General features: G+C 45.3%; 4 protein-coding genes across 4 annotated transcripts; all 4 read left to right on the top strand.

Annotated features, from left to right (window-relative positions):
• Positions 1-4,627: 4,627 nt before the first annotated feature.
• Positions 4,628-5,496, top strand: EDB93DRAFT_1108726 (uncharacterized protein; the record flags this gene model as incomplete). The annotated part of the gene is made up of 5 exons (XM_041447879.1): positions 4,628-4,781; positions 4,901-5,057; positions 5,203-5,224; positions 5,398-5,415; positions 5,467-5,496. 5 exons carry the CDS (start codon positions 4,628-4,630, stop codon positions 5,494-5,496), a joined length of 381 nt encoding a protein of 126 aa, XP_041301702.1.
• A 6,846-nt stretch (positions 5,497-12,342) lies between these two features.
• Positions 12,343-15,491, top strand: EDB93DRAFT_1243436 (uncharacterized protein; the record flags this gene model as incomplete). Its single annotated transcript, XM_041452142.1, has 13 exons — positions 12,343-12,597; positions 12,908-12,945; positions 12,976-13,198; positions 13,248-13,564; positions 13,718-13,817; positions 13,984-14,083; positions 14,119-14,420; positions 14,469-14,590; positions 14,612-14,629; positions 14,657-14,967; positions 15,091-15,105; positions 15,166-15,203; positions 15,234-15,491. 13 exons carry the CDS (start codon positions 12,343-12,345, stop codon positions 15,489-15,491), a joined length of 2,097 nt encoding a protein of 698 aa, XP_041301701.1.
• Positions 15,492-15,600: 109 nt separating this feature from the next.
• Positions 15,601-16,367, top strand: EDB93DRAFT_1256319 (uncharacterized protein; the record flags this gene model as incomplete). Its single annotated transcript, XM_041453933.1, has 2 exons — positions 15,601-16,147; positions 16,210-16,367. The coding sequence occupies 2 exons, from the start codon at positions 15,601-15,603 to the stop codon at positions 16,365-16,367; spliced, it is 705 nt and encodes a 234-aa protein (XP_041301700.1).
• A 1,357-nt stretch (positions 16,368-17,724) lies between these two features.
• On the top strand, positions 17,725-18,752 carry EDB93DRAFT_1256318 (uncharacterized protein; the record flags this gene model as incomplete). Its single annotated transcript, XM_041453932.1, has 4 exons — positions 17,725-18,030; positions 18,085-18,433; positions 18,486-18,646; positions 18,705-18,752. 4 exons carry the CDS (start codon positions 17,725-17,727, stop codon positions 18,750-18,752), a joined length of 864 nt encoding a protein of 287 aa, XP_041301699.1.
• Positions 18,753-23,096: the final 4,344 nt, after the last annotated feature.

Raw genomic sequence — 23,096 nt, 5'->3', positions numbered from 1 at the left:
AACTCATCGATTCTGCACAATATGATCCTCCACTGCATGAGGAATGCAGGTTTGGACACAATGCCTTTGTGCGTGGCCACACAAGTCATCGATATGGTGATGGTCCTGCATTGTATCTTGACCTCGAACGAGATGCAGTGAGATTCTCTCAAGATGAAATAGAGATTTCCGTCGACATAGACAGCATCATTTGGGCGACAAAGGTGTTTCGATGCAGGGGGTCTGTGGGTATCTATATCACTCCACCATTTCAAGCAAAACCAGGGATATTCAAACACAATCACACCTATGTCGAAACCCTGATTCCACAGTCTGAAGAAGATTCTAACGCCCCTGGTGGACGAAAGGAGTGGCTTTCTAAAAGACTTCCTATGTCTGCTATCCCTCATGCTTGCATCGGACGCATATCATCGGCTTCCTCAACGCTTAACCTCTACATCGCATTTCCGAGGATGATCCATCAACACCCATTGAATGGTCGAAGAGTTACGCTTATGCCAAAGGAGGTCTTAGACATTTTCTGGGATAGAGTGCTTCTTCCATCGATAGGAGGTTCCACTGATGTTAGCTGGGCGCCTTACCTCAAGCACACACTGGACGAAGCACGATACAAGGCAAGAGGTGCAGATGGACGCAAAGGCGGATGGGGACCTCCGAAAACAATTCCCCTCTCGGATGACGACTTCAGAGATGTGCAGGAATACATGGAAACCCACATACATAATGGAGGGGGCGAGCTCAGCATGTATGGGTCGTTTTTCTTTATCCTGGAGGGAAAGGGCATCAAGCTCCTCACAAAGGATGGACAGAGAGGACGTTTCTCAGGACCTGAAGAGGCTCTGCGTCGGAACCTTCCTGACCTGGACTGGCCATATATGATGGATCGTAGGCATGGTGAGCTTCTGGTAGACGTGGGTATCTCATTTACACCCCACTCCCCGGAGGTTCCAGTTGTTGGCGTGTGGAGACTGGACGCACTTGAGGCATCATTTGGGGCAGGAGGATACAAAAGAGGCGATATGCATCACCACAACACTCTTTCTAGATATGGCGCACTTCAGGCTGAGATGCAACAGGAAAGATCCCAGCAGACGCACATCGCATTTAGAAGCACCTACAACCTCTACTACGAGGCAATTCGAACCAACAACAATCAGGTCAATTTCGCTTCAGACAGTGACGCCTACAAGACTTCTCCATCATACATGGCTGAATGCTGCGAAATAATGAAGGTGGTCGATGGTTGTAAGGAGAAGACATATGGTGTCAGAGATGAATATAGGGTTAGCGGCTATGCGGCCAGAATCATGCTGGATAATGTAGAAGACAAGGTCGGTGTTACAGATACCATTCACTATATCATCATTGTGGCCTGACATTCCTATGACATTACAGGCTCTAGAGTATCTGCATTCCGATCCAGTACTATGGATCCCCTCGAAGATCTGGTTTGAGCTGATCAGGCGACGTGTGCGGGAGATCCAGAGAACGCAAATATTCATTGTAAGAAAGAACCCTCCAAATCTCGGAATCCTCACTGGATTGCTCAACCACATGCTTCGTTCAACCACATCCACACCTATAATCTACGACCTTCATGTCCGTGAATCACTTGCCCTCCTTGAATACAGAAATGTATTGGAGACCGCGGGGATGTTCTTTCTGCAGGACTTCGATTTGGCCAGCGACACCTGCTTGGATGAGGTGCAGCAGATTGATGATGTACATGTACTCGCTCTCATGGGTGCAAATGCCAAGGCTCAAAGGGATAGAGCGATTGGAAGGATCGAGGGATGGAAGAACACTGATTCAGAGACAGATGACTATCCTCTTGGCCGTACCCCGACATGGACGAGACTAAAGACAGCCATTGCGAACTCACCTGGATTGATAATGAGGCCATGGACATGGTCAAACAGGTTGTCCACAACAGAACTCTCGATTGGACGATTGATAGTCATGTTCACAACACACATGTGGCTCATGCTGACAGACGAAGTCTTTAAAGGCATCAGACCCTACCCAAGTTCGCTCCAGGAGGCAATGAAGTGCTGGACAATCACAAGCATTGATGACACCCTCGCTTCCGTCACTTTTGAAGCATGCAATGCTGGGCTGCATGATAATACAGGCGTCACTCCAGGTCGCATGGGTCCTAAGTCAAAGGCATTTGTGGATAGATGTTCCCTATTCTTTCCTGACCCTGATGTGTCCCATCATGATAAACCTCAGTGGTCCACATTGTGGGAGGGCGATGGATATATCGCAGAGTTTCACAGAATGATGAAGAACATGGATGAAGATCAGCAGGAATCCCTCAAGCAAGGTTTATGTGAGGTATTCTCTGACATTCACTGTCTTCCTGCAAGCGGCACAAGGGTGTGGATTCAAAGGAACGATGGGATTGTTTTCGTGACAAATCCCGTATTTTACAGGATTGTCTCCATTGGAAGAGGTGGTGAGAGTCAGAGGAGTGCACCAAGAGCACGTCGTACGGTCAAGTTGATCAAGGGAAAGCGTATATTTGCGGCTGATCTGATGGACTCACAACCATTTGATGCTGATGGCAATCTGAGAAGGAAGACAGAGAGGCAGAAGCGTCGGGAGATTCATAAGAAAATGTCCATGGCAAAGAGAAACAAAAGGATCCCTCCTCCACCACCTCGTCGCAGGGCCAGGCCATTTCCTATGAATAATGGAGAAATTGTGGAAAGAGATGATGGAATGGATGTTGATTAGCATACACATATGATATGAATGCAATGCATTGGGCAATACTTGGCATCCCACGCAGTGTATCTGATCTATCAGATCGTCTCATTATAGTCTGAAGGATATGACCCCAAGCTCGATTCCATTGTCTCCTATGGAATGTCATTATTACCCCTGTCTCGACAATATCGCCTCCTTTGTGTAGATCACATGTATTTCTTGTTGAAATTGTCGAACTTTCTTTTAAAAATTGATTTTCTAAAAGTTCAGAATAGTTCAACTTGTCAGTCAGGCTGTGTCAAAGTTGATCACATGCGCTTATGTAGGTGGAATAACCCTAGGCTGCCATCACACTAACCTTCATGATATATTTTGTCGCCATTCATGTAATGTTCTCACTTTCAGATAAAGAATTTACTAGAGGTCATTAATATCATGAGACTAAAGTGAGTAATGATGATTTGATCAACCTGGGCTCAGTTATTTCAACCTTCATATTAATAAAATTGCCAAATTACAGGGGTAAATTATCCTTGTACATTTAGGAGTCTAATGGAAATTTGATTTGTAAAAGTCTTAGGAACTGTCCAGCAAATGAACTCTCAGACTTTCCAACAAATTTCATTTGGACTTCCTGAGCTCAAAGTCAAAGTGAAGTTTTTTGTAACTAACTTATTAGTTCAAGTCTCACAGAGTCACTTAATATCATTGTCGTCATCATCTCGAGCTCATTACTGGCCAATCATGATTTTGGGTCAATTTTCTGCTTCGGTATTTGTTGACAACAAGCCACTGCCGGAATATAAAGAAGTCAAGTCCAGAATGCTGAAAGAGAATTCGATGACTTGTTGGATTGCGTCAGAAGCAGGCAAGGTATAGTATTAATCATAATTGTGCTTCTTTCCTGGGTGTCATCCTTCAATGAGGGTCAACCTGTTGATAACAGGCCCAGTTTCGCTTCGCAATCTTTGCACTTTTGTACCTCCACATTTCTTTCCTGGGTGTCACTCCTCCATGGGAGTCATTCTGTTGATAACAGGCCCAGTGATTTTTGCAATTTTGCACCTTTTTACTCAGCTGAGTTCACTTATTTTGCTGGTGTCACTCCTCCATGGAAGTCATCCTGTTGATAATGGTACCTGCTATTTGACAATAGCCAGCACAATTATCAACAAGATGACACCAATAGAGGAGTGTGCTGTGATTAAAAAGCCCTCGCCTGTTGAATTGTAACATATACTTAGCAAAAGAATATCTATTAGTCAATAATACAGGGCATCTGTGGCGTCTACGTATAGGTAGGAAGGGAAGAACTGCGAAATAAGTAGGAATATCAAAGTGCATGAGTCATGGAGAACTATATGCACCACGAGAATGATGTAGAATTAGATATGAAAGAGATAGCACCAGTGGAATGGAAAGGGCGGAGGGCGCAATGAGTCACCAATTGTATGGGCAGAGGGGAAGTGAGTCATATGTAACCACGAGAATAGTGAAGATTTAGATATGAAAGAGATAGCACCAGTGGAATGAAAAGGGCACAGGGCGCAATGAGTCATAGATAAGATATGTAAAAGATTCAAGGCACTACCAAAATGATGTAGAATCAAATATGAAAGAGATAGCACCATGAGCGAACGAGACGAGAGAAAGACAAAGCAAGATGACTGTTAACACCCCAACTAAGGTTGGCTGATGCTAAGGCGAAGGACTGACAACTAATGTGCGAGACTTAGATAGTCACTGCAAACAACAAGGAAAATTCCCTTGTATCTAAGGACACAGAGAAAGTGGGTGGAAAATCGACCCAGAACATGAGTAATGATAGCACCAGTGGATTGGAAAGGGCGCAGGGCGCAATGAGTCATATATAAGATATGTACAAGGCGGGTGGCATGCACAGTTGATGACTTCAATGTCTCAATATAAAGTTAGTACAAACACAATCAATTCATATACATTGAGGAGCAACAGGCCTGCGGGGCTGGACTGGGTAGAACAAACGAGCTACAAACCAGTTTGGGACGACCATCCTGGCACGGTGTTTACCTTCAAATTTACTTCTTTAGGTGGGTCATTTCTACTACATGTGTACCCAACTCACGCTACCAGTAGTGGATAACTCATGAAGCTTTGCAGAAGTTGTACCTTGCGAGGCTCAAGTGCATTGGCTTTGACCATGCATTAGATCAGCGCATTAGAGATGAGGTGTCTCACATGACACATGACAAAGCTAAAGTGGATTGCCCTGCAAGCACTGCTGACTTCAAAATGAAGAAGACTGATGAAGTGAAGAAGAGGAATCGAAACTGTGGGGAAAATGAGCAAGAAACCAAGGAATCACAGTGAGTCCTGAATGCAAGCAAAAATCTACCAAGGACAGTGTTAGTTTGACCTCTACTTCGCTAAAGCACCTGACTGACGTTCATTCCCAACTTCGCACGCTGAAGTATTGCCATTGCATGCAAATTGTAGTAATTGGACCTGCAGGGGCTGCATAGGAGGAATCACAGTAAGTCCTGAATGCAAGCAAAAGTCTACCCAAGGACAGCTACTGAGAAGGAATCCTATTAGGAAGACTCAAGACATGATCTGAATCTAAAGCTTGGTACAAACGCAGTAGATCTATGTGCATTTAGAAGCATCAGACCTCTGATCTGTGGAGTCTGCTGAAAGTGTGCTCAGGTGTCCGCATCTGCTTATGTAAGCAGGGTCGCCCCTGTCTTATTGCCTCACAATGATCGATTTTTTCAGCCTTCGTACGACTTGCCTTGTGTCGAATAGACATCTCAATGGGGGTTATTGAACCATCGGATTCCAATGGTAATGCTACTTTTGTTCAAAAAAATCATGTTCTAAAGTTATGAGTGAAGAGTGAGTGTAAGGTTGCCATGCTGAGGTGCTCAATCAAAGGTCGACTGTCTTAGCCTTTTGATGACTGTAATGTCTCAATCTCAAACTAAATACAACCACAATCGATCTATGTACATTTATGAGCAACAGGTCTCTGATATGTGGTGTCTTGCTTCAAGTGTGCCCACCTATCCGCATTTGCTTATGTAAGCAGGGTCGCCCCTGTCCTGTTGCCTCACTCAAAGGTTGATTTTTTCAGCCTTCATATGACTTGCCTGGCTTCAAATGAAACTTGATTCTAAGGTTATTAACCACCCTGGATGCGATGGCAATGCTTATTTTGTCCGAAAAAATCATGTTTCAGAGTCATGCTACCCCCTCCCCCTACCTACTCCACCATGAAGCATGATTTCATGTATATACTGATGTAAAAAGGATTTGAATAGTGTTTTTGGATCATAAAAATAGATTGAAGATGTGTTCAAAGTGTTTTTGGCCAATATGAAATGTAATGTGTAAGTTGACCTCATACCCCCCCTCAAAGATCGATTTTTCTGGCCTTCCCATGACTTGCCATGACTCCAAATCCATTTTTCCTGGGGGCTCTTGATAGCTGCGAACAAGATGGTCAAGCCCGAATTGTCAGAAAAAATCAGGTGGTCGAGATACAGAAGGTCCTCCTCCCCCCCCAAACTCACATATCTTCCTATTATGTAAATACCGGTATGTAAAAGGGTGTCCCTACTGTTTTCCAATGATATAAATCGATTGAAAATAATACCAGAGCGATTTGAGACCATACAAAGTGACATGTGCGAATTTGTCACATACCCCCCTCAAAGATCGATTTTTCTAGCCTTCCCATGACTTGCATGCCCTCCAAAAGCATTTTTCCAGGGGGCTCTCAATGTCCCTGAACACGATGGTAAAGCCCAATATGTCAGGAAAAATCAGGTTGTCGAGATATAGAATGTCCTCCTCCCCCCCCCTACCCCCTATATCGCACCACACTCAAATCTGACTCAAGGCCGATACTGAAAATAGTGTTCCTACTGTTTTTCAGTCGTACAAATCGATTGGAGATGGTCCCAGGGTGTATAGAGGTCGCCAATATTGCGGTTTGGTGGAGGGGCAAAAAAGTCAGTATTTCGACCATATCTCCATATTCCAACCGCCGTTTTTCTTAATTCTTGGTTCATATGATTCCTGGAAGATGCCTCTAAATGATGTACCAGCCCAGGAAAAGATATTTTTTCCAAAGTTTGAAACCTATTTCTGTTTTGACCATATAAATTCCACCATGTCCCGGGCAGCAAGCTTGCTGCACCCGATGCTCTCTCCCGACAACCGGATCATGACAATTCGGATCGAGATAATGAGGACGTTGTCCTCCTCCCAGATTCACTCTTTGTTAAACTTATTGACACTGCCTTAGCGTCAAAGTTCAAAGCAGCGAACAATAACCCTGCTGATCTCACTATAAAGACAGCAGCTGACGCCTTAAATGGCCTCTGCGCCCCCCCTATGAAGTCTGCCTTGTCAGACTGGCGCATGGACGAAGGCATCCTTTATTTCAAGGACCGAGCCTACGTTCCCCCTGACCTCCGGAAGCGCATTCTGGAGCTCCACCACGATCACCCGACTGCCGGGCACCCCGGATGTTCCAATACAGAATGGAACATCAAGAAAAGCTATTGGTGGCCCGGCATGGGCACCTTCATCCGACAATATGTTGATGGCTGCACTATGTGCCAGCAGATGAAATCCGACACTCATCCCACCACACCTCCCATTATGCCTATTCCCTCCACCTGTACCCGACCATTCTCCCAAGTTTCAGTCGATCTTATCACTGATCTTCCGGAGAGCGCCGGCTATGATTCCATTATGGTCATGGTCGACCATGGGCTTATGAAGGGGGTAATTTTCTCGCCTTGCAAGAAAACCATCACTGCAGAAGGCGTTGCTGAATTATTTTACAAAAAGGTGTTTATGCGATTCGGACTATACGACAAGATCATCTCCGATCGAGGCCCACAATTCGCCTCGAAGCTAGCAAAAGAACTCGGACGGCTCCTGGACTACCAGGTAGCCCTCTCCACTGCCTATCACCCCCAGACGGATGGGCAGACAGAACGAATGAACCAAGAGCTGGAAACATACCTCCGGATCTATTGTAGGACAACTCCTAACGATTGGGCCAAACATCTTCCTATGGCTGAATTCGTCCACAATTCCAGAGGACACTCCGCTCGGAACACATCCCCGTTCTACCTTATGATGGGTTACGAACCCAAAGGCATACCTTACGCCTTCCCCGACTCAGCTCTGCCAGCAGCAGAAGATCGAGTCAAGAAACTCGCGAAGATCCGTGAAGAAGCCCTTGCATGACACAGCCTTGCGCAGCAACGCATGGCAGAACGCACGTTCGGGCTAAAGTACCAACCTTGGAAGGTTGGGGACAAGGTGTGGCTATCTGCTGCACATTTGATCACCCACTTCCCTTCAAAGAAACTCGCACCAAAACGATACGGACCCTTTACTGTTAAACAGGTCCTTTCCCCCATCACGTTCACCCTCGAACTCCCTGCCACCTGGCGTGTTCACCCCACGTTCCATGCATCAGAATTATCCTCCTATCAAGAAACAGACGTGCATGGCCCAAACTATACTGAACCGCCACCGGACCTGATCGACGGGGAAGAACATTACGAAATAGAAGCGATCCTCCAACACAGGGGTACCGGAACGAAACACCGATACCTGGTTTCCTGGGTTGGTTATCCACCCTCCGAACGAACGTGGATCCCAGAGAAGGACTTGAAGTCCGCAGCGGAGATGCTCAAGGACTATAAGAAGAGACTCAAGCTGACAACAAAGCTCCTCAGTTGTTAACCAGCTACCACCATCTCCATGTCTACCACTTCGTCCAATGCCTCCTCCATCTCTCTTGGTTCCACACCCTCCATTGTCGAACTCATCCACGAGTTCACCGTTCCTTTCACGCAGACCCAGGACTCTCAGAAGGCATTCTGGGAGGCCATTATTCTCGACGTGCAGTACACGCTTAGACTCGACAGCTATATTGACCGTACCAAAGACACGGTTCTCCTGGAGCTTGTCAACGCATTTTGGGCAGTTGACACTGTCGCTTTCACAACCGGACCGTACAGCATCCTTCCCCATAGCCCGATCACTCGGTACTCCGTTACAAAGGCCAAGAGGGCCCTCTTGAACCTTCTCGCATCCAGGAATTTTGGCGATGTAGTCGTCAAGATAGAAGAAGAGATCGCATACAACCAACCGCCTGTACAGGCAACCATTGTCGAGCGTACTGCCGAGTGCAGTGCTCCAACCCCTCCCCCTGAATGAACCAACCTTATTCCCACCAACCTCACATCCGAAGAAATCGACAAGCTGTTCGCAGAACACGAAGAAGAGCAGTACAGGATGATGACTAGCGACGAACTCGAAGAACTCCGAGCCGCCATCATCAATGACGAGGTCGTAGCCAACGACCCATTACCTGCTCCCTATAAAGGGAAGAAGAAGCACGAAGAAGAAAAGTCGAGTAAGGAAACTCGCACACCACCTTGGAGAAAGACGAACGAAGAAAACAAACCAAGCTTGGAAGCTCGTCTTACCACTCCCCCTCCAGGGTTCACCTCTACCGATGATATACCAATATTATCTATCGGGTCACCGATCATCAGGGACGATACCCCTGTCCCCATTCCTCCACCCACACGTAGACCCCGACGAAGTCGCCGACTGAATACCGAGCGCATCCTTGCACTCGGATTACCCACCACTCGACATGTACCGGGCCAGGATCCCACTAGGCAACAACTACTTAACGACACGCACACTAGAACGACCCCACAACCTTACCAGTGCAACTTTAAGTGCAGGGTCTGCCACCAGTACGGCCACAAACAAAAACAATGCGAGCGATATTTCTGCCGCATTTGTGGACTGTTCGCCCCCAGACATCTCACCCCCTTCTGCCCTCGCCTTCATGGCAAGAAGATCCTTCGTCGAGGAATATCTTCGGAAACGTTCTACACTGATATGCGTCAGTTAGAAGCAGCATATGATCATGATGCTGCGCGACTCGAACAAGATAGAGAAGAGAATGCTTTAGAGGCCATGGACATACTCCGTGACCTCGACTGCGACCCCTCCTGGTATGACAACATGGATAACTGAACTCGTTGATTTCAGTCCTAGAAACCGGGGTAATGTTACAAGAACATCTAGACGCTTGGGCCCCTACTATTTTTCTCCTAATCCTCCTCGTATCAGCCCTCGCATCGTACCCTTACCTCGACATTACCCTTGTCATCCTTGTCATCCTCGCATTCCCTTTTGCCCTCTACCTGTCGCTTCAGCAAAGCCAGTACATTTGGTCGGATCCTTTCGCTGACGAAGCATACCCGTGCTCCGTTTCACCACCTGACTGATCCTGCGGACAGTCCCTTTGCCCTTACCGTCCGGACGGTAACCTATGACATGATGCATGACGCATCCCCTTTGCCCTATTCCCTTTCTTGATCTCTGACTCGGTGTGCAGTCGCACATGCGACTTATACTTAGATCCGCAGCTGCACGATCGTGCCCCTGCGCGTTTCACTTCTTAGTTCAATCTTTGACTCACTTTCTTATCTAGCACGTTCTACCTAGACCGAACGTGCCTTCCTGTTATGGTCTTGCCCTTTATCAATTGCCTCTCCCGGTAGTATGAGTATCATCCACTAATACGTCTCCTGTCCTCTATATAAACTCGCTACCATGTACCATATTCCCTAACTTGAATCTACTTGGTTCTTGACCTCCTACTCTCACCAGAGTGATCCTTTCTGCTTCGCCAGCAGTCTATATTCTATCTTCTTATCTGCTCATCGCGGATAAGCCTATAGTCTCGACCTTTACTCATCGACTTCGTCGACGAGCAAAGCCCCTGTTAACTAGTCGGACTTCTGTCCTTCTAATTAACGACGATCCTTACGATTAACCTTCGGGTGTCGTAAGCCTAGGCCGATATAGCTTATCGTCTCGCACCCGCGTGACATAAGCTACCCGATTTGGACATAGGCATTAAATCGTACTTGCCGAAGACCCGCCAAGTACGACCCCTAACCTTGGGCTAGCCCAAGGACGTCCACAGACCGTTGACGACACAAGCTCTGTTTGAGCGTCGCCAACAGATACCATCCAAGTTGTAACACACTCTACTGCAAGTCCATTATCTTCGCACCAGCAGCAGCTTCAACTGTGCAATACTATACCCTCCCTTGAACATTTTTATGCATTACTCTACCCACTTAGCACCACTTATTTAGCATTTTAGTCCCTCATTCCACACTGCTTAATTTCCTTGGACTTGTGCCTTGAGCTACTTATTGATTTGTCTTACACCTGCTAATAGTGACTTTTGACTGCTTTTTGCTTGCCTGATCCTCCTTGAGTAATTGATCTCCTTGTCCTAAGGACAAGGACCTACTTATTTCTCCTTATTTGAAGTAACAAAGTTTTGACTTGATTCTCCTTATTTGATGTGATAAGTCAAAAAAGTTGTGTTTAAAATGAAATAAGGGACTTGACATTTTCCTGATGTTTCTGTTATGAATTTGCATTTATTCTCATTTTTCCTGCTTTGATTGCATTTAAGGAGCTATTCACACACATCAGCAAACTACCATGTTTGTCTACAGAAGGCTTAAATTTGCATTCTAGCTACAGCCAACCACAGAACTTTACAGTACACACAAAGCTCACAGCATACAGTCACTACAGCACCACTTACCTCCAGTGACTCACAGAGTCACAGTTTCTTTCAGGCTTTGACAAGTAGTAGGCTCAATTACAGCAATCTCAGCTTCAAGTTGCAAGTGTCATGATCACACTAGTAGTATATACTATATTTCACAATATTTACATCACTCGCAGTAGCGCACCAAAAATTACAAACCAATGCAACAACATATATTTTGGACATATAAATAATATCACAAGAATCTACATAGTGCATAGTATGTTGAACATGAAAAAAAAATGACGAAAGCACCGCCAACAAACAGAATTAATTAAGCCGAGTGGTGACATGCTGTGCATTTTATAAGTTATCTGTGATGTGTTCAGACATCAGTTTATCCTGGGGTACCATTATAACAAGCTTACCAGCATGCAAACATCCTTGTCCAGATAGAGGGGCCTGAGAATAAGGAGTCCAACTGTGCCTCTTAAAGATAACTCACATATATCCTAGGCCAAGGTCCGCATCATCCAACCTCTTCCCTGCAGTTTCAGCTTGGAATCTCAACAAGCTTGACAAAACCTCATGTTCTCGTAGTATTGAATTTGCGAGGGCCTTCTCAGCTTGGAAAACATTGCACTTTACTCTTACAAGGTCCATCATCAGGTTTGCTTCACCATCAGATGGATCTCTGATGGACTGTTGAAATGCCGATTATTTTGAGATTTTACAAAAATGTTGAAAGACTGACTCACCATAGCATTGAAATTGTCAACAACTTCCAATATATTGGACATACCACTAGTAGTGTGATAACTGGTGTGTAGATTCGAACAACATGGCTCGCAAGAGTCTCCAATGCTGTTGTGGTAGGCCTGGAGAGAATTTCACAAGTGTGAACCAGAAGTGCTAACTGATAAGGATTATAGAGTAGAAATGGTCATTACAATATGTGAAGAAGGATTATTGGAAAATGCCAGGCCTGTGACTTGTTTGGGACTTCGCACATTGATGACTTCAGCATGCCCAAAGCTTCAAGTTATTGTCCTTCATGTGGCAAAAAATTCAAAGATCACTCATCTGTCGCTCACCATATGAGTCAGCCCTTATCCAGGTGTAATACGTGGCTCAATGACCTGATCCAACTCGAGCAATACAGCTGCTCCCTGGAAGATCATGTCATGGAAGTGGATAACATTGCCGAACCTTACATATCCAATTCCTATGAACTAGTGGGATCCATGGATTCGGATGATGTTTTTAGTGAAGAGGAGAGAGTATGGAGAGAACACATCAGGACAAAATACAGGATGAGAGCAGCAAAGCTATAGACTATTTTCCTAATTCCTCACTTGCCTTTGAGGATGGATACACATTTTTGAGTCTCTTCGACTCCAACGAGAACAGCATATATCGCAAAACAAACCTCTTTTATCCAATCAGCTCTCAGAAAAAATAGCAAATTTCATCATGGCTTCTGCACTTGGGATTAAGCATGGGGAAGATAGATGCATTTCTAGGCCTCTAAATAACGAGTGTCTCCCAAATTCAAGGTCATTGCTATGGCTTAAATTAAAGAGTATCTAGATCAAGGACTTATCTTTATCATTCCACTCAGCAAGAGAGTTACAGGGCTGAGCTGAAATGTTGCCCAGTGGTCCATGCTGGAAGTCGCAAGTGATCACTACAACACATCCTATGAAGTTACCCATTGTTCTGTACTGGTGTGATTCTCTTGAGTGCATCTCGAATATCTTCAACCATCCACTGTTTCATGATTTTATGGACTACAGCACTTGCAGAGTATATACTTGTGTGCAGAAAGCCTGCCATGTATATACTGAATGGATGACAGGAGATTGTGCTTGGGAAATTCAGGTATGTAACATATCAAAGGGTGAAATCAATAGCTCATATTTCCTTGAAGTCCACTTTACCTGTGGGTGCAACCCTCCTCAGCACAATTTTATCCTCAGACAAGACTACTATTTCATCATTGACAGGCGATCATGTCGCTCACCCACTCCTCATCAGCCTTGCCAATCTACACATGAACACACACTCAAAATTGTCGACCCACTCTTTTGTCCTTACTGTGCTTCTACCTGTCCCGAAGTTTGTTCACAAGAAAAAACACATGAAGGGTGTGTTGCAGGATCGTCTTATCCACCAATGCCTCAGCATCATTTTACATCCACTGAAACAGGCTGCTGAACATGGTATCATATTGTCTGATCCCATTGGGTGCAGTCACTATTGCTTTACTACCCTCGCAAGTTATATTGTCGATACACCTGAAGCAATGATGCTGGCAGCTGTTGTGGGGAAAACATCTCCTGTGACAATGGCAATGTATACACAGTTCAGAGACAGCTTTCAGCATGAACCTAGGACAAGATCGACGACTCTTGCTCAGCTTGCTGTGATTTGCTCACATGCTGATCCAAATGATCTTGAGGCTTATTTCCGTGAAGCTCAGAAATTTTGCCTAAACGGTGTCGACAAGCCATTCTGGAGTGACTGGATACCTGCAGATCCTTCCCATTTTCTTACCCCCCAAAATGCTCCACCACATCCATAAAGAGTTCTACAACCATGATGCACAATGGCTCATTGTATCTGTCGGACAATCTGAAATTGACTTTTGATTCTCTGTTCTACAGCCCATCACCGGGTTTCAGCACTTTCGTGAAGGGATATTGAAGTTGAAACAAGTCACTGGTCATTGTCACCATGACATCCAGCAATCTATTATTGCAGTTAGTGAGGATGCAGCACCCCCAGTGTCCTTGCTGCAGTATGCGCACTCATGCAATTCTGTTACCTTGTGCAGTTGCTACACATTAACAAGAACAATCTCAAGCTTATCTCTGGTGACCTGGATGAATTTCATACAATGAAGGACACAATTATTGCTGCTGGGGCTCATTGGAGGCACCACAATAAAGCCATCAATAATTGGCATATACCTAAGCTTGAATTGATGCAGAGCATTGTCCCTAGCATTCACAATAGTGGTGTCATAAGCCAATGGACTGCAGACATTACCGAATATGCACAGATCACAGAGATTAAGGACCCTGCAAGATCTAGCAACAACGTCAACTATGATCTGCAGATCTGTTGACATCTCAACTGAGCTGACAAGTGTCGTCGATTCGAGCTTGCCACTAACCTTTTAGATCATGATCAAAGCTTGCACTCGCAAGTGCAGGATGTCAACGTAGACCCTCAAGATGATGTTGACACTGACACTGACGAAACTATTGAGTGTCTGTAATGGGATGTGAGTATCCAGATGAATGGACCGTAGACCAACTATTTTTCTATTGCTAGGAAGCTCCAGCATATGGATTCGGTACCCTTACCTCTATGCTCATTCATCATTGAATGCACCGCCTTCCATCTTTCCTACGATTCCGCCATTAGGAAGGTCACTGTCAATGAGATTGCTGACAAGTTTGGCCTTCCTGATCTGTGGTCAGCTATTGCTGATTACCTCCAACATGAGGCCACCTTTGGACATCAATACATTCATCCAATAGGTGGTCCTAGAAGAGCTGAACATTCTGCTATACTTTCTTTTGACAACCTCCAAGTATGGATCAAAATCTGGCTTCAAGACACAGAATTTCATAATCCTCGTAGTATTTGACCTGCTCAGACACTGAACTGTGCACCGCCTGGTGGCCCCTAGATTTTGGGTCATTAAGACACAATCATTGTCCAGACTAAAGCAGGGTACCCCTAGCCGACTAGCAGTCTTTCAGGTAAGCTTCTGTCTTGTCTCATGCTGAAATATCAATCTAATTTAATTTAATTTAATTCATATTCCATCTCCTCAGGTCACGTCATAGCACAGCTTCGACTTATCATGCATCTAGTGGCCAAACATGGCACCCCTTCAACATAGAAAGATCAGTTCTTGACTTACGTCCAATGCTTTAACATCTCTGGTGATCATGACCTGATCACACAGCTGCATTTGCTCAAGAGAGCAAAGCGCTCTAATGAGACTTGCATAGGGGGTGTTGTATCTGTCAATCTCATTCCACATTTTGGTGCTGTTGCAGACATGCATCTCACTGCATATAACAGTTTGGAACATGCATCAGAGTTCTGGTTGAATCCCTTTTGGGATAAAAATACCTTTTTCCCTCTATCAGCATAAGAATATGTACATGATCTACCCCCAATAGACAAATCTTGTGATGATTCAGGATGTTTCCTTATGGTGTGAAGTGCTGGCATGTCATTGTTCACCTAGTCTCTTAACAACCATGCCATACGTATGCGCCCAACCTTGGTCTGTAGACTATGGGATGAAACTTTTATCTCTGATGTCTGCACCCAAGATAAATGATGTTCCTACCATGGATGTACTCACTGAAAGGGAACTCAATGCTTTGATTTTACAGGAACCTGATGAGCACCCCAGCCATGTACTTTCCTTGATATTCAAAACCTTTAGCCCTACAATTCCTTTTGCAAATTCACTTACTGTTTCTTTAAATACCAAAACTCCACTTTACCTTCGTAATTTCAGGAAAAAACAAAATTTCACCAACAAGGGCAAAAACAAGTCAGTGTCACTGTATGATACTGTGAATCATTGGGTGCTTCCCACATGCGAGTGGTGTGCTAGCAAGTCACCTGACAAAAGTAGGCAGGATCTCAGAGAGGATGAGAAGGATGATAAAGAGGATGAAGAACAGGACTCAGAAGAAGAAGGGAATGATGGCAAGGATGTAGCAGTTGGCATAGACTCGGATGACTGGCAGACCTGCCTGATGTTGGCACAGCACTGCCACCTCCAGGACCAATATTGTTACAAGAACATCTAGACGCTTGGGCCCCTACCATTTTTCTCCTAATCCTCCTCGTATCAGCCCTTGCATCATACCCTTACCCCGACCTTACCCTGGTCATCCTTGTCATCCTCGCATTCCCCTTTGCTCTCTATCTGTCGCTTCAGCAGAGCCAGTACATCTGGCCGGATCCTTTCACTGACGAAGCATACCCATGCTCCGTTCCACCACCTGACTGATCCTGTGGACAGTCCCCTTGCCCTTACCGTCTGGACAGTAACCTATGATATGATGCACGATGCATCCCCTTTGCCCTTTTCCCTTTCTCGATCTCTGACTCAGTGCGCAGTCGCACATGTTACTTATACTTAGCTCCACAGCTGCATGATCATGCCCCTGCGCGTTTCACTTCTTATTTTGACCTTTGACTCACTTTCTTATCGAGCACGTTCTGGTTCACCCGTGTCTCACCTCAAACGTGCCTTCCTTTTATGGTTATGCCCGTTACCGTTTACTTCACTTGGTAGTACGAGTTATCACCCACTAATATGCCTCCTGTCCTCTATATAAACTCGCTACCATGTACCATATTCCCTAACTTGAATCTACTTGGTTCTTGACCTCCTACTCTCACCAGAGTGATCCCTTCTGCCTAGCCAGCAGTCTATATTCTATCTTCTTATCTGCTCTTCGCAGATAAGCCTATAGTCTCGATCTTTGCTTATCGACTTCGTCGACAAGCAGAGCCCCTGTTAACTAGTCGGACTTCCGTCCTTCTAATTAACGACGATCTTACGATTAACCTTCGGGTGTCGTAAGCCTTGGCAGATACAGCTCATTGTCTAGCACCTGCTTGACGTAAGCTACCCGATTCGGACATAGGTGTCAAATCTTACTTGCCGAAGCTTCGCCAAGTAAGACCCCTAATCTTGGGCTAGCCCAAGGATGTCCTCGACCGTTGACAACACATGCTCTGTTTGAGCGTCGCCAACAGATACCATCCAAGTCATAACAAATATTATCATCATCAATCAGTGATGAGACGAGCTTCACAGGGTTCTTCAATACTGTTGCCATTGCCCTCGCTGCAGCAAATGACAAGCTCACCCAATTCAATCCCAGTGGAGTGATACGGACATGGAGTGGTGCAAACTCCACGCACCCAGTCAAGGACAATGACATCAAGTGCAAACCAGATTTAGCCTTACTAGATGATGTGAAGGCTAGGTGGGATATGATCAAGGCAGTGTGCGAGTTGACATCCCAAAAGTATGTTGATTGTTCATCTACCTGTGCAAAAACTGTGAGCTGATTTTCTGAAGGTACCATCCTACCTCTACTATTGCTAAGACTATCGATAGCAAGGCATACCTTTTTTTAAGGCGCCAGCCCTGAAGACGCTTCATTTTACTCCTCTCAGTTTGCAATGAATATCGAGATCTTTGCATGCATTTGTATGATCACTCGGGTGGTATCGTAACCCCTTGCATCAATATTGACCAGGATCCAGACAGATTCTTACATACCTTCTCGTGCATTGTTTTTGGCGACCTTGAGTGCATTGGGTATGATCCTACCATCAGTATCTTTAATAAGATGCTTCAGCCCTGCCAGCTCCAACATTCCTCCACCTTCACTTGTCCTACCACTGGAACTGCCAAATATGATCTTAAACAACCAAACAATAGCACACCTGTTATCCTTGAGAGTGGCGCTTTGGCAGATGATCCCATATCCGAGCCAGAGGGTCCTGAGCCATCGGTTCTGTCCGAACATCCCCTGCCTGAAGATCCTGAAGGTCCTGAAAACCCTCTCCCAGAAGAACTCCTCCTCCAGGAAGGTCTTCCTATGCCCCTTTCTGCAGATCCCCTCCTTGCACCTCTTCCAGAGCCGATTGAAAAAGTTTGAGTCAACCATAGCTACTATGATATCCTGGAAGTTATGTTCTCTAGCTAGGGCCTTGTCAGTCATCGCACTGTGTGCTACTTGACAAGGAGGGGTGAGGAGGAATACATAATAAAAGATCATTGGGTTTTAGGGGGTAAGGAGGACATGTTAAATGAGGTCATCATGTTGAACGAGATGAAGGGGGTTTGTGGCATACCCAAACTTGTTGAGCACTGGCTTGTCAAGATTGCACCTAGGGAGGTTGATGAAACAGAGAAATATCGCTATAAAACACTGGAGAGTATAGAAGGTACCTTCTGCACTCATATCCAGCTGGTTTTAAAGCCCCATGCACAACCATTGCATATGTTCTGCACAAAGGCAGAGTTAGTGAGTGCAATCCGGGATATCATCACCAGTAAGTACACGCCATGCGATGATATCCAAAATTTTGATCTACCTTTTTCCAGTTCAAAAGATAGCAGTCAAAGAGCGAGGTATTCTGCATCAAGATTGCAGCCTTAACAACTCTATGATTGAGGACAACGGTAATGGCTCCCATGGCACAATGATAGACTGGGAATTTGCTGTGCATATTCTGCAGAGCAATTACTACCTTATTGGTGGTATGGTCAGTGTTTTACTCCCTGACTCTGTTTTCAATGGACAACTGCTCACAAAATGACTAGGGCACAGTACCATTCATGTCGTGGAAGCTTCTTCACCAGCTCTCGTGAGTAGATCCAGGAGTCACCAGGTTACCTAATGACACAACTGGGCACATGGGGCCAGCTGTAGGCAACATGACGATGGAAGCTGCAGTATCCATCAGGCTGTCAAAGTGTTACGACTGGGATAGTTCTGCTGTTGCCGGTCAAGATAGACCTGTCGGGCGAACAGTTCGTTGGCCTTCCTAATACAAGGAAGGTTTCTGGGGGTTCCTACTGCACGAGCCGCGGCTTCTGTGCAGGATCAGCGGCGAGTGGTTTTAGCACTTCTGCCTAGGCGGTGAGTGGTTTTAGCACTTCTACCGCAATCAAGGGTTTCAGGCTAAGACAGTGAGTGACTGCCTTAGAATCAGAGTTCAGGCTACTAAGGGTGGAGACCTTAGTAGATCAGGTTTCAAGGGGAAAACCCAGTAGATTAAGTTAAGGAATATATCTATGGTACATGGGGTTTATATAGGTAAAAGGAAGCGGTGTAGCCGCGACAAGAAAGGTAACAAAGATAGGAAAAGAGTACAACCTATCAAGATAGCAAAGATAGGTGAAACCGCCATGCGGCGCAAGATAGTATCTATGTTACAATCAAGATAGAAGAGAAGTGCGGACAGCCCGCTTGATAAGAGAATAGCCGAGTCTAGATGAGTCTAGAATCAGCGGCATGGTTACAGGAAAAAGAAAAATAGAATAGGAGTAAATGTTATTGTAACACAAAGTGGAACAAAACCCGATCTTCATAATGACTCAATACAACTGTAGGCGACCATAGATTTTCTGTTCTGAAATACTTCGTACCTACATAGTGACTCAGTAGTAGCTATGATGTCTGTCTCCATATGTACTTTACATGTTAGAATCATTATCCATGCTGAGTCAGAGAGGGCATCAGGGTCTACTATGTCCCATGTGACATTACTGCAGTCCTTGGCATCATTTATGTAAGTTTTGAACTTTAATCTACTGATTCACTCATTAGCACATTGCTACCTGCAAGCAACTCAACTAATACCTCTGAAAATTGCCTGCAATGACTGCTGAGAAAGAAGAGGAATCTAAACTGTGGGGAAAGTTGGTGCTAAGCTAAGCAAACACAGATAGACCCAGGCATGAATATAATCATCGACCCAAGGGCAGCTAACTGGGTAAAGGGAAAACCTCTCTTATAAAAAGAGGGACACCGAACCAATGATAGGGAGATAAACCACTAAGGCTCACAAAGCGCAAGGCGAATGTGTTGCAAGAAGTGGAAAGTGGATGCATGGGTGTGAAATGCGAAGGTAAATACATGCAAGCAAAGGCGAATGGCAAACAAGTGAGAGAGAGTAAGGATAGGTGATATGAAAAGACTGTTAGCACCCCAACTAAGGTTGGCTGATGCTAAGGTGAAGGCAGATAGGCGAATGCACTGAAGGTGAATCAACTCAGCTCTAGGTCAAATGGTAAATGCAAGGGAAGGACACAAGAAGCTGATATAGTGATCAGTGCGATGCCTAGTCTGCTATGCTTGCAGGGACAAGCACATTCGATCCAAGGGGAAGCAAAGAAGACAAATCCACAGTTGCACAGTGGCTGTGCGAAGCGAGCGACATGCGCGTGAGGCGTGGGAATGCGAAATGCAATGAGCAATAAATGAGGGCTCAATGAAAAAAAAAAAAAAAAAAAACTGCTAATAAATTCTAAATCAGGCTATGGACATCATGAGGGAACTCCACTAAGGTAAGGAGTGGTGTCATCTGGTAAAGGGTGAAAAGTGTGGACCTATATATGTGTCTCGCTAAGTGAGCCGAGTGTGAGATAATGTATGTAATAATGTATGTAAGTCAGGGTCCATGCTCTAATATGGTGCCATATTGAATAAAAGCAAAAATACATACCAGGGAGACTTGCTGGACAGTGGGTGGATGCTCCTGGATGATAGGGTGATGAAAGCGAGCGCGAGAACATCACGAGAGGGTTGCGCATGCAGGAAAGCATTGCCCAATATGGAAATAGCTGGGAAAAGGCTAGGGAATGATGCTGCGAGTTGAAGCTGCAAACCTGGATAGTATGCACTGAAGTATAATGTGTTGCAGACCCGCAATTGTTACGACTTGGATGGTATCTGTTGGTGACGCTCAAACAGAGCGTGTGTCGTCAACGGTCGAGGACGTCCTTGGGCTTGCCCAAGGTTAGGGGTCTTACTTGGTGAGGCTTCGGCAAGTAAGATTTGACGCCTATGTCCAAATCAGGTAGCTTATGTCAAGCGGGTGCAAGACAATAAGCTATATCGGCCAAGGCTTACGACACCCGAAGGTTAATCGTAAGATCGTCGTTAATTAGAAGGACAGAAGTCCGACTAGTTAACAGGGGCTTTGCTTGTCAACGAAGTTGATGAGTAAAGATCGAGACTATAGGCTTATCCGCGAAGAGCAGATAAGAAGATAGAATATAGACTGCTGGCGAAGCAGAAAGGATCACTCTGGTGAGAGTAGGAGGTCAAGAACCAAGTAGATTCAAGTTAGGGAATATGGTACATGGTAGCGAGTTTATATAGAGGACAGGAGACGTATTAGTGGATGATACTCGTACTACCGGGAGAGGCAATTGATAAAGGGCATGACCATAAAAGGAAGGCACGTTCGGGGTGAGACACGGGTGAACCAGAACGTGCTTGATAAGAAAGTAAATCAGAGGTCAAAACAAGAAGTGAAATGCGCAGGGGCACGATCGTGTAACTGCGGATCCAAGTATAAGTGACATGTGCGACTGCGCACTGAGTCAGAGATCGAAAAAGGGGAAAGGGCAAAGGGGATGCATCGTGCATCATATCATAGGTTACTGTCCAGACGGTAAGGGCAAGGGGACTGTCCACAGGATCAGTCAGGTGGTGGAACGGAGCATGGGTATGCTTCGTCAGCGAAAGGATCCGGCCAGATGTACTGGCTTTGCTGAAGCGACAGGTAGAGAGCGAAAGGGAATGCGAGGATGACAAGGATGACCAGGGTAAGGTCAGGGTAAGGGTATGACGCGAGGGCTGATACAAGGAGGATTAAGAGAAAAATGGTAGGGGCCCAAGTGTCTAGATGTTCTTGTAACAGCAATAGTGCAAATCTCTACAGTGGATAACTGAAGCATGCAACTTTAGATAGTCACTGGCAAACAACGAATAAAATTCCTAGTATCTAAGGACACACAGAAAGTGGGCGGAAAATCAACCCAGAAAATAGAGTAGAGGGATGGTATATGTAAAATAACTAAGCGCCGCTAGGCGCGCAGGTCCGATGTAGCGAGCCGAGTAAGCTAAATATAGTACGCCAAGTAGGTAATAGGGTCTCAGCTGCGTGCATAGCGCTAGGCCGAGTATTAGCGATGGAAATAATAATAATTAGTCAAAATGGGAATATAGTGAGAAAACACACCAATGAACATCTAAGGACATGGGGAGGACAGACAGATGGGTATGTGGATGATGCAAAGGTGGATGCGCGGTGCAAGTGGCTGTGCATGGAATCTGCAAAATAAAATATAGTGCGCTACTGCACAGGACATATCCTTTGGATTAAAGCTGGAGTGTATGAGGGAAGTGGAAGAATTCAAGGGAAGTGTCTGTGGAGATGCAAGTCTCTACACCACATTGACAGGACTCTGCAGCAACATAGGAAGAAGACATCCCAATGTTGCTGAATGGAAGTAAACTTGCAGATGGAGCTCCACAGGGTGAGTGTCCGAGTCTCCAGGTTGAGTGCGAGCATCTCTGTGCTTGTACAAAGAAAGAAACATGCTTGCTTAATAAGGGTGTAACTGTCCGAGACTCAGTTAGTCATCACACATAACAAACCTATGCATAGCATGTCACACATCACACCCTCCTAGACGAGGCGAGAAAACTGATTGAAGGCACTAGCAGAACTAGCAGACAAAGACATGCTCAGTACGTTCGAGAACAATACTATATTGATTGTATATACCTAGCGGACAAAGATACTCTAAGGTTACATCAGTAAGTGCAAGACAAACAAGAGAGAAGAGTCTGAATACCTCAGTACATTCGAGAACAATACTGAGGTGCTGTGAGGAACGACTGGGACTAAATATGTGAGTCCAAGACATTAGATAACAATACCAGTGAAAGGACGAGTGGAAGTGTCCATGCAGACAAGCAGAAAGGTCTATGCAGACAAGAAGCCAAGTGCTATGACGATCAGAGAAGAATTTGTGTTACATGTGGTGTTGAAGATGATAAGATCAAGAAGGTAATGTCAAGTCTAAAGGTAAATGAGAACATATGCCAACACACCCCCTCAGCGAGACAATGAACACAAACTTGTAACATGCTTGGTGAACAGAGGACATGGTAAAGCCTTGGTGAGGACATCCGCT

This window comes from Suillus bovinus (assembly GCF_016758785.1).
Source record: "Suillus bovinus strain UH-Sbo-P2 chromosome Unknown EDB93scaffold_118, whole genome shotgun sequence".
Classification (NCBI taxonomy): Eukaryota; Fungi; Basidiomycota; class Agaricomycetes; order Boletales; family Suillaceae; genus Suillus; species Suillus bovinus.
The sequence above is the reverse complement of the archived record's forward strand: the minus strand, read 5'-3'. Positions and strand labels throughout refer to the sequence as shown.